The following is a 12,672-nucleotide window of genomic DNA, read 5'->3' on the forward strand; positions in this document are numbered from 1 at the left end:
GTGTGTGTGCGCGCGCGCGTGTGCTGCTTTTGAGGGTAAAGATTCTATAGTAGTCCTGAATAATGGGTATTAGTTCATCAGTGGCCATGTAATAATATTTTGTGAGAGTCTGTCAAGTGCACACTTAAGAATTTTGTTGTTGCTTGGATTTTAATTTGTATGTGGTTGTTACACACACAGTAGGAGAATAAATTGAGCCATTTCATTTACATGTTGGAGACTAACGGATAACTTTCTTGTGAGATGTGGGGGTTCGAGTTCATTTTATTGATGCTGAGGGACAGCTATATCACAGTAGGAAATATGTATGTTTTACAGGGACAAAGAAAAGTTCAATATGAAACTGACAAAAACATGTCACACATTTGCTGTTCGGAAAAATCACCTGCAGCATAAGAGTAAATGCATTTTTAAGATGCTCATTGTTTTTTTTCCAATCTTACACAATTTAAAAGAGAAATTTGCATTTTTTGCATGTGGGTATTTAATATGGTATGGAAAGTAAGTTTACATATCTTCCACCACATTTCTGGCATATAGGTTGAGATTACCTGTATATTTTGTACATATTTTAGTTATATTTACTTGTTTCTTCAAGCCTTATGTGTAATTAACTATTCAGTTATCTGATATTGGAATGATCACTGGGAACATATGTTTTCATTCGGTGGGATTGTTTTTAAGTGTTACTTTAAACTGTAAGTCTTTCAGATTAGCCATTGAGAGATTCTATTCTTCATCTGTGATTTGACAAAAATTCGGGGGGGGGGGGGGGGGGGGGGGAGGAGGAGGGAGGGTAATTATAACATTACAATAACATTGATGGTTAGTGATAAATGACATCTAAAGACTCTCTGAAAGTAACTCAAAGATATTATTTCCACATGTCTGTTGTTTTCACTGGAAATCTGTACTCCTAAATATTGTATCCATGTGTCACATCTTGACAAATTTTCCTCAGAACTAAAACAGAGTAATGACATTTCATTAAGAACAGTGTAATTTGTTATTAAACAATAATCTTATAATGCCAGAATGTGAGAAAGTAGTGGAAATCGTTATTTTGGAGAGACCACTTTGTACGTCTGAAATGTGGCGGACGCAGCGCAAGTAGTGAGGGGTCCAGGCGGATGTTGTGGGGGGGGGTCTTTACCATTGGGGCAGTGCTGCAGTGTGGATATGAACTTGGATGCGAACTCTAGCTGGAATAAAGTATGTTTTAAACTGTGATTTTATTTGTCCCAACCAGCTGCATTTGAGTAAGCAAATCATTACATAATGCTAATACTGGCAAATCTACTAGAGAGCCAACAAGCTAACTGAAAACAACAGTAAGATTCTCATAGGCCAGGCCCAATATATAATATAAACTATACATCTCCAGCAAAAAGAAGGGGGAAAAAGGGGGTGAGGGGTCATATTACACAATGACATATGAATGGTTTCACAACTCATGGCGGAACTAAAGGCTACTGACTCACCGTATTTACAATGAGGTGATAAAAGATATGGGATACCTCTTAATATTGTGTCAGACTTCTTTTTGCCCAGTGTAGTGCAGCAATTCCATGTGTCATGGGCTCAACAAGTCATTGAAAGTCCCCTGAAGAAATATTAAGCCATGCTGCTTCTATAGCCATACATAACTCCGAGAGTGTTCCCAGTGCAGGATTTTGTGCACGAATTGACCTCTCGGTTATGTCCCATAAATGTTTGATGGGATTCATGTTGGATGATCTAGGTGGCCAAATCATTCACGCGAACTGTCCAGAATTTTCTGACATGGTGCATTGTCATCCATAAACATTCAATCATCGTTTGAGAACATGATGACCATGAATGGCTGCAAATTGTCTCCAAGCAGCCGAACATTACCATTTGCAGTCAATGATTGGTTCAGTTGGACCACAGGATCCAATCCATCCAATGTGAACGCAGCCCACACCAATATGGAGCCACCACCTGCTTGCACAGTGCCTTGTTGAAAACTCAGATCCATGGCTTTGTGGGGCCTGTGCCACACTCAGACCCTACTGTCAGCTTTTATCAACTGAAATCCTCACTCATCTGACCAGGTCACAGTTTTTCAGTTGTCTAGGTTGTCTGGTCATGAGCCCGGGAGAGGTGCTGAAGGTGATGTGCTATTAGTAAAGGTACTTGCATCAGTTGTCTGCTGCCATTTCACGCCAAATTTCGCCTAATAGATACATTCATCATACGTCCCACATTGATTCCAGTTGTTATCTTGTGCAGTGTTGCTTGTCTGTTAGCACTGATAACTCTATGCAAATGCCACTGCTCTCAGTTGTTAAGTGAAGGCCAACAGCCAAGGCATTGTCCATCAGAGGTAATGCCTGAAATTTAGTATTCTTGGCACACTCTTAACACTGGATATCAGCACATTGAATTACCTAACAATTTCCAGAACAGAATGCCCACGTGTCTAACACCAACAACCATTCCGTATTCAATGCCTGTTAATTCCTGTTGTGTGACCATAATCATGTTGGAAACCTTTTCACAGGAATCATCTGAGTACATACGGCAGTACCAATGCACTGTCCTTTTATACCTTATGTCATGATGCTACTGCCATCTGTATATGTGCATACTGGTATCCGATGACTTTTGCCACCTCAGAGTAAACCATTTCAATACGCGGTTTGTATAAGAAGTACAACTGCACCATCTTGTGTGTATTATGAAATGCTCTTCCTGATCATCAAATTCTATGGCAAACACATCTTCCAGTATAAGAGTGCAGCTGTCTTTATGTCTCACTGTGTACACTGCCTCACCTATAATTACTGCCCTACAACTCTTTTTATCTAGAGTTAAATTTATCAGGTTTGATATAAAATGAGCTAAATATCAGTTTCCAACATATCTAAAAACAAGGCACACAATTATCTATGAGAGAGAAACCAATACAACATGCACAGTGTGTGAATATACTGGAAAATTATAGTAATTACCTGCACTGAAGTGTTGTTGATTCCATCTACATCATAGAATTTAAAACTTGAGCCACTTTTGTGCGACTTTGAAACTGGTAACCGTTCCAGATATGGATTATATATAGGAAAATCAGTGTAGTAATGCTCTAACACCCAAACAGCTGCACGCTGAATGCTTAGCTGTCCAATAGCATAGGAACGGCTCTCACCATCAGGACTTCGTACAATCTAGAAATGACATATGGGTGAACAATTAGAGACGCACTGAATTATCCAATGTACATCACAATTTATGACCAAATGCAACTTGGCTATGGGTCACTAATTAAACAGCATGTTATACTAGCAGGATACTGATACAGACAAAAATACAGAAAGATAATAAATAGGTGCAAAATGCAGTCACAGATTAGGTCATACGAGAGTTCAAGTTTGTTACACCTTTACATTTGTGTACATTTCAGAACTTTATCATAGTCTCAGCCCACAAAAATTCTTACCAGCAGCTTCCATTAATTGATTTACATATACCCATTAGGTCAGTCATTTCTACTGCTATTACTGCCTGGCTTATGTTTCTGGTAGTCATAAGAATTTACTTCTAGGGAAAGGTATTCCAATATTCATTGTTTTTGCTATGAGAAATGTGAAGCACCACAATTACTATTATTTGACACAGAGAAATACAAACATGGTCACTGCAAACAATAACTTGGTCACATGACTAGGTACCACCACATTCCAGTTCAAAAGTAGTGCACATCATTAACTCAGAGTAAAATTTTGGGATTTGACTGCAGAAAATGTCTTCCTGCTCAGGTATAATGGATTGCTGTTAATGCCTTTAAATTTACTGACATTAAAAAGGAGAAAAATGTGACAGTACTGATGGAGAAGGAGGTGCAATTGCAAACAAAATGTTTATGCCGAGTACACTGACTGCTTACAAATTATGCGAGGAGGAACATGATACCAAGTACAATGATATTCAAGATTTACTAGAAAGAAGAAGTGCACACAATAAATACTCATTTGTAGATAGAAATAAATGTGTCATTGGGCAGCAATTTCTGCAATATTATGAACACAAAAAATCCCAAATTTGTGAAAACTTCACAGCACTTGACTTCAAGATTAACAAGTGAACTATGATCGAAATTGTTCGTTCTATTAAAATATTTCATTTTCAAAGTTGCCAAAATAAATGAATACTCATGTGCAAACAAGATATTTACAGAAAAAAATGGAGCATAATAACCAAAGCAGCAAGTGGTTTATTTAGAAGAAATGTGGATTCAAACCCACAACATTTCTTCAAATAAATATTTGCAAAGCGAAAGTGTACAATTAGAATTGTCAAACAAGATAGCCAGACTGTTTTAATTGCTATGCACACAGGCGGTGACATGGATTACTTTGATAATGCTCCATATCACAACAAGCAAGAGAGTAAACCATCTTCCTATAGTTCACTAGAAAGTGAAATGCAGTCCTGGCTGGCCAAGCATCCCATACATCTTGAGCCAGATATAAAAAAGTTGAACTTAGTTAAGGAGCAAAAACCTTCTCATGTTTATTCCAGACACAAAATTTTGCAAGGAAACAACTTTGTTCACCTCCAATTGCTATCATACAATCCAGACGTAAATCCCACAGCACTGACGTGGAATCTTTCAAAGAATAGAATCTCCAATCAAAACAGCCAAGTATCTGCAGCTCTTGGAGCTGAAATACACTCCTGGAAATTGAAATAAGAACACCGTGAATTCATTGTCCCAGGAAGGGGAAACTTTATTGACACATTCCTGGGGTCAGATACATCACATGATCACACTGACAGAACCACAGGCACATAGACACAGGCAACAGAGCATGCACAATGTCGGCACTAGTACAGTGTATATCCACCTTTCGCAGCAATGCAGGCTGCTATTCTCCCATGGAGACGATCGTAGAGATGCTGGACGTAGTCCTGTGGAACGGCTTGCCATGCCATTTCCACCTGGCGCCTCAGTTGGACCAGCGTTCGTGCTGGACGTGCAGACCGCGTGAGACGACGCTTCATCCAGTCCCAAACATGCTCAATGGGGGACAGATCCGGAGATCTTGCTGGCCAGGGTAGTTGACTTACACCTTCTAGAGCACGTTGGGTGGCACGGGATACATGCGGACGTGCATTGTCCTGTTGGAACAGCAAGTTCCCTTGCCGGTCTAGGAATGGTAGAACGATGGGTTCGATGACGGTTTGGATGTACCGTGCACCATTCAGTGTCCCCTCGACGATCACCAGTGGTGTACGGCCAGTGTAGGAGATCGCTCCCCACACCATGATGCCGGGTGTTGGGCCTGTGTGCCTCGGTCGTATGCAGTCCTGATTGTGGCGCTCACCTGCACGGCGCCAAACACGCATACGACCATCATTGGCACCAAGGCAGAAGCGACTCTCATCGCTGAAGACGACACGTCTCCATTCGTCCCTCCATTCACGCCTGTCGCGACACCACTGGAGGCGGGCTGCACGATGTTGGGGCGTGAGCGGAAGACGGCCTAACGGTGTGCGGGACCGTAGCCCAGCTTCATGGAGATGGTTGCGAATGGTCCTCGCCGATACCCCAGGAGCAACAGTGTCCCTAATTTGCTGGGAAGTGGCGGTGCAGTCCCCTACGGCACTGCATAGGATCCTACGGTCTCGGCGTGCATCCGTGCGTCGCTGCGGTCCAGTCCCAGGTCGACGGGCACGTGCACCTTCCGCCGACCACTGGCGACAACATCGATGTACTGTTGAGACCTCACGCCCCACGTGTTGAGCAATTCGGCGGTACGTCCACCCGGCCTCCCGCATGCCCACTATACGCCCTCGCTCAAAGTCCGTCAACTGCACATACGGTTCACGTCCACGCTGTCGCGGCATGCTACCAGTGTTAAAGACTGCGATGGAGCTCCGTATGCCACGGCAAACTGGCTGACACTGACGGCGGCGGTGCACAAATGCCGCGCAGCTAGCGCCATTCGACAGCCAACACCACGGTTCCTGGTGTGTCCGCTGTGTCGTGCGTGTGATCATTGCTTGTACAGCCCTCTCGCAGTGTCCGGAGCAAGTATGGTGGGTCTGACACACCGGTGTCAATGTGTTCTTTTTTCCATTTCCAGGAGTGTACTAACAGTTGATGCTTTTGTTACTGTGACTACAGAAAACAGCGCGAGCACTGATGGATTAGGCAGCTGAAAATAATAATCTAACAATTTTTAACATGTTGCAGCCCTGTCAGCAACTGTGATAAATTGATATGTCAAAAATCCGCCTCAGTTGCGAAATGTTACTGGTCTTTACCCAGGTTTCAGCTAGAGTAATCTAGCCTTCTTCAGATGCAAAAAATGAACTAATACATGCCAGAATAAGGCACGGTCAAACATAAAAAGCTGAAGTACCATGGTACCATGTCAAGCTATGTTACTTAGCTGAGGAACAGCCCCACTCCCACTTCGTGGAAAGCAGTCGGTTAGACGCCGACACTACGTTAGAACTGACTGTGGCGCGCAGGTGAGTTTTATTCCACGTCACCCTTGTGACTACAAGTTTTTACAGGTTTCCTAAACACAACGTTGACCATATGTGCATAAAGTCATAAGTGATGCCCTAAGCTTTACACACCCAGTCAATCATAAATACGTAGTAATGTAGTGCCATAACATAATGTTAGTCAAATTTCGCATTAACAAACTGACATATTACTCCATGTATAATGGAAATTATTTTATTTCTGCCTTCTCCTAACCCTGAGAAGTTCTCGCATTATGGACACACAACCTTGTTCATCCCCCGCATGAACTCGTGCAGAACCATACAACATAGCGGTGATCATACGTGGTTTTAATCTAATAGCTTAATGTCTAAGTAAATTTCTCATCAGTTAATAAAGTATCGGTTTACAGTTAATGCTTATCGAGATTCTATCTACTTAGTGCCTTGTTCTCTCACAAATTCACGGAGAGAAGGGAACACACACAAACCGCAATCGTTAGCCCTGATCTGGGTCACTGATGCGGGAGATGGACTGCTGCGGGCGCAAAAAGGAGACAGTAATTCCGATGCTCAGGGGAACTATGAATGTGTGCTACGTAACTGGCAGCAGTTGTGCATGTCTGATCTGCAGTGGAGGGACACCAGCCTCCACCAGTAAGCTGGTCACCAGACTCGTCCTAAAAGCTCCTGTCGCTAGTCAAACCCCACAGTGGTGCACAGGGTCGAGTAAATGCAATGCTGAAGGCGCTGCCGAACCATAAACCACACTTGCATAGTCAATTCAGGATTGGACAAGGACTCTGTAGAGCTGCACCAGCGTACAGCAATCAGCACCCCAATTGGTGTTGCTGGGGCAATGGAGGGCATTGAGGTGCTGCCAGCACTTCTGGTTAAGCTGACAAAGATGAGGGAGCCAAGTCAATAGAGCATTGAAAACCGGTCCTAGGAACTGATATGTCTCCCCTGCAGTGAGTGGATCATCATTAAGGTAAAGTGCGGGCTCCGGATGAACGGTACGACACTGACAGAAGTGCATGACACACGACTTTGCGGCTGAAAACTGGAAGCCGTGGGCTAGAGCCCATGACTGCGCATTGTGGATGGCTCCCTGGAGGCACTGCAAAGCAACAACAGTACTGGAGCAGCAGTACGAAATGCAGAAGTCATCTGCATACAGAGAAGGTGAGACGGAGGGCCCGACAGCTGCTGCTAGACCGTTAATGGCCACTAAAAATAGAGAGAGACCCAATACAGAGCCCTGCGGGACTCCATTCTTCTGGATATGGACGGAACTATGGGAGTCACCAACTTGGACACGAAGTACGGATCAACAGGAAGCTTTGGATAAAAATCGGAAGTGGTCCCCAGAGACCCCACTCATACAATGTGGCAAGAATACGATGTCGCCAAGTCATTTCATATGCTTTACGTAAGTCAAAAAAGACGGCACTCAGGTGTTGCTGTCCAGAAAAGACTGTTCGGATGGCAGACTCGATGGACACAAGATTATCAGTGGTAGAGAGACCCTGGGACCCTGGCAGAAGCTGTCCTGACATGAAGCCAGCAAGCCACGTGACTCCAGGACCCAACCCAACCACCGACATACCATATATTCCAGCAGCTTACAAAGAGCGTTGGTGAGACTCATGGGCCGAGAGCTATCCACATCAAGTGGGTTTTTACTGGGTTTGAGCACCGGAATGATGGTGCTCTCTCGCCATTGCGATGGAAAGATGCCATTGCACCAGAGCCGGTTGAAGGTGATGAGAAGGTGTCCCTTGTAGTCAGACGAGAGATGTATAATCATCTGGCTGTGGATGTGATTAGGCCCAGGAGCTGTGTCGGGGCAATGCGCAAGGGCACTGAGGAGCTCCCACTCTGTAAATGGGGCAATATAGGATTCACTGCAACATGTAGTCAATGAAAGGATGTTCCCTTCCAGCCGCCGTTTGAGTGTGCGAAATACTGTGAGCTGTCATGTATGTAATTTAATGACCTGGAATTGGTCTGGTGTTCCTCTAACCAATCAAGGAAAAGCTATTCAAATAATGTTTAGCTTCACCAGACTGAAGGAATTAATGCAGCACTGGTGCATAGATGAATTAACAATTAGTGAATAATCATCACAACTATGTTATGAAATTCTAATGAGACTTATTTTACTTAACAAAAGATACTTGCCTTAATGTAATACATAGGCTGCAAGTGTCGAAGTTCTACTAATACGACAGCCAAATAGTGAATGAACAACAGTGTGTCCGTCAAACTTCCAGCGTAAGATACAAGACCTCTGTATTCTACTGCCTCTCCACCTGTCAGTCCACCCTCTGTGACCTGAAAGTAATTTAAAAAAAGCATTACCATTATTACATGATAATTATGATATTGTATAGTGCAACAACTGATCAAAATAAGTAAATTTACTGAAAGTAACATAATTCACTGTACAGCCTTAATGCAGAACAAGGTGTGTCAATATCTTCTTAATAAAATTAAAACCAATTCACTCTGCATTAAAATTTACGAGTTTACACTTAGGGCTACTGATTATGAAGAAACAAGATTGTGCACTGGTGATAACATTACTACCACATCTGCATCAATACCCTGCAAGTGACCTTAGGATATGGGGCAGAGGGTACTTTGGGAACCACTGGCACTTTGTCCTTTTCCAGTTCAGTCGCAAATGATTCATGGGAAAACAATTGTCGGTAAGCCCCTGTGTGAGCTCAAGTCTTTCAGATTTTACTTTTGTGGCCTTTACATGAAATATATTGGCTGACTCTTCTAGGAATGTATGCTCTTGCAACTTCAACAGTAAACCACACAGTGATGGAGAATGACTCTCTTGCAGCATCTGTCACTGGAGGTGGCTGAATATCTCTGTGATGCTTTCACGGTTACTAAATGGACCTATAATAAAACATGCTGCTCTTCTTTGGATTTTATCTATTTCCTCTTATTACATATGACAGTCGCGAAAAGTTATATGGCTGAAAAAAAATTATAGGTAATATTTCTCCTGACTTATCCAACACTTGAGAAAAGAAATATAGTGTTCTTCTATGCTAAGATTCCATGCAATTTACTGTCCTCTAGGAAACTTGTCATACTCAAACTATAAATGGAAAGCTGGATGAAACCTGAAGTAGAATGCTCTAAAACATTTAATGAGGCATGAAACATGTATCGAAAAGATGGATTAGACACTATAGAAGGGTGGGTGTTCATTGCAGTCAACAAAAATATTTTGTCTATTGAGGTCAACATTGAGTCTAACTGCCAAGTTTTCTGGATTTGTGTAATCTACCTAGGTAAACTCAACTTAATCATCAAACATTTTTACTGTGATTATAGGGTGCTCTCATGACTAGTGCGTGTAGCTATTCATTTTTTTTTACTGAGAGAATTTATTCTTGAAAGAGCAGGTGAGTAGTTGTCAGAATCCTACTTACACAAGGAATGAACATCATTTAGTTCCGATATGATGGAAATGAAGGAATAATGGGCAAAGTTTAAACTGACTGTAGATCATGCTCTTAAGGAACGTGTGCCAAATAAGTGGATTGAAAATGGAAAAGACCCACTGGGAGTTAGTAACAAAATTCAGTAGTAACAAAATTCAGAAAATACTGTGGAAACAGAGATTGTTGCACACACTGTTCAAAAAAGAATGTGGAAATGATAACAGACAAAAGTTACAAGTTCATGCATCTACAAAAAGATCAATGCAAGAAGCATACAACAATTTCCATGGCCATACCTTAGAGAAAGATCTTGCTGGGAAACTTAGAAAATTCTGGTCCTATGTAAAAGCACTAGGCTGAGTGAAGGCTTCTATCCAGTGACTTATTGACCAGTCTCTGTGGCAATAAAGGACAGCAAAAAGAAAGCTGAGGTTTTAAATTTCACTCATAAGAAATCATTCACACAGGAGGATCATACAGACTTATCATTGTTTGACAGCCACACAGATTCCAACACAGAAGGCAGAGTAATAGGCATTCCTGGCACTGAGAAGCAACTGAAAGAATTGTAAACAAGTAAGTTGCCAGGTATGGATGGAATCCCAATTCAGTTTTACAGAGATTGCTCTTTGACATCAGCTCATTATTTAGCTTGCCTTGATCATGACTTTCTTGTCCACTGAATTGTCCCAAGAGACTGGAAAAATGAGAACATGATTCATGTATACTGGGTACCTCACAAAAGGGTTTACACTGTTTGAACTTTAATGTCTGAGGAAGTATTAATGATAACTTGATCCAACTGTGATTATATGGTGCTCTCATGACTAGTGTGTGTAGCCATTCATTTGTTTTTCTTTTGTTCATTTTCAGTTGCGAGTGATTACTTATAACAACAAGATTGCCCACAGAGCAAAGAAAATTTATTTTGAAGTGTTATTAGAATTTTAAAAATATGAAAGTAGTGCAGGGACGATGGCTGGCAGAGTTTGATACTGCACCACCATCACATGTGACAGTAATGAAACTACAAGACAAGTTTGTGAGAGAAGGAAGTGTGTGTGATTTCAAGATGGGACAATGTGGCAGGAAGAAATCAGAAGTGGACGAAAAAGTGGTGGACGCTACGGTACATGCTTTCACAAGATCCTCAAAGAAGCCCATACGGCAAGCTGCGTGTGAACCAGGTTTAAGCAAATCAAGTGTTCACCACATTTTAAAACAAGTATAGTTTAAATCCAACATTCCCAGGTTGCTTCACATGATGAATGAGGACAATCTGGATAGATGTCATGAATTTTGTGACTGGATCTGCAATAATGTCATTGTTTGGTCTGATGACGTAACATTTAAATTGGATGGAACAATCAATCACCACAACTGTGTGTACTGGGCAAGACATAATCCCCAATTTATGGAAAAATGAGGTGTTAATCTTCCTGGGTTATCAGTACAGCGTGGTATGTCCGTCAGAGGACCTGTAGGACATTCTTTTTTGAAGGAACAGTGACAGGTGTAAAGTAGCTTTCCATGTTGCGGAAACAAATTGTACCAGCTGTTCACCACTGGTACCGAGGTGAAGACTGTTGCTTTTCAAGAAGATGGTGCACTGTCACATTATCACCATGCTGTGTGGCAATTCCTGGGTGAAACATTTGTTGAGACGATGAAGAGGGGTTGTGTTTCCATTCAGCTCTGCCAATCTCATACTGATACGTTTCTTACTGTGAGGAGCTCTGAATAACACCGTCAACAGCACAAAGCCACATATGCTGGATGACATGAGAGAGGTGATTGTGACTGCCTGTGAATCCATTCCATAACACTTGTGGCAATCTGTTCTGCAGCACTGTAGATGCCGTACTTCTGCTGATGGGGACATTTTGACATATTCAACTGTAAAACATCCTCAGTAATGACGTGACCATCCACGTGACTTAAAAATTCACAGTTTTTGTTATTTTGTTTGAGTTATTAAAGTTCAAACAGTGTAAACTTCTTTGTGGGGCACCATGATCAAGAAGTGTAAAAGAAAGGACATACAAAATTACAGATCAGTATCCTTAACATTGATTTGTTGCAGAATTATTGAGCATATTCTAAGTTCGAATATAACATATTTCCTTGGGACAGAAAAGTTTCTGTTCACAAATCAGCTCAGATTCAGAATGCACCACTCATGCAAAACTTAACTTGCCTGATATCCAGCAAACTATGGATGAAGGACAACAGGCAGGTTCCATATTCCTGCATTTCTGGAAAACATTTGACATGGTGCCATGCTGGAGACTTATAGTTCTGCGCGTATGTTTCCAGATATGTAAGTGACTAAGACTACTTCAGTAACAGAACCCAATATGTTGTCCTTGAAGGCAAGTGTTTATGTAAGTTAATGCATATGAATAGGAAAAATGTTCCCTTTAACACAGTATTAGTGGTGTGCTACTTGATGCAGTCACATTGGTTAAATATCTAGACATAACACTGCAATGTGATATGAAATGGAAGGAGCAGACAAATTCGGTATTGGGGAAGACGAATAGTTCGCTTCAGTTTATTGGGAGGATTTTAGGAAAGTGTAGCTCATCTATATGAGAGACCGCACATAGAATGCTAGTGCGACCCATTTGTGAGTACTGCTCAAGTTTTTGGGATCCCCACCAGGTCAAATTATAGCAAGATACTGAAGCAGTTTGGAGGCGTAACGCTAGATTGTTACCGATAG

General features: G+C 41.9%; 1 protein-coding gene across 1 annotated transcript in view; it reads right to left on the reverse strand.

Moving 5' to 3' along the window:
- LOC124555237 (vang-like protein 2-B) overlaps nucleotides 1-12,672 on the reverse strand; it is a 74,080-nt gene that overhangs the window by 36,505 nt on the left and 24,903 nt on the right. Inside the window, exons 5-6 of the mRNA XM_047129099.1 lie at nucleotides 8,662-8,814; nucleotides 2,976-3,185 (exon numbers count right to left, since the gene is read on the reverse strand). Of these exons, the coding sequence (XP_046985055.1) occupies nucleotides 2,976-3,185; nucleotides 8,662-8,814 (363 nt within the window). The remainder of the gene's footprint in view (nucleotides 1-2,975; nucleotides 3,186-8,661; nucleotides 8,815-12,672) is intronic.

This window comes from Schistocerca americana, chromosome X, assembly GCF_021461395.2.
Source record: "Schistocerca americana isolate TAMUIC-IGC-003095 chromosome X, iqSchAmer2.1, whole genome shotgun sequence".
In the NCBI taxonomy this organism is placed as follows: Eukaryota; Metazoa; Arthropoda; class Insecta; order Orthoptera; family Acrididae; genus Schistocerca; species Schistocerca americana.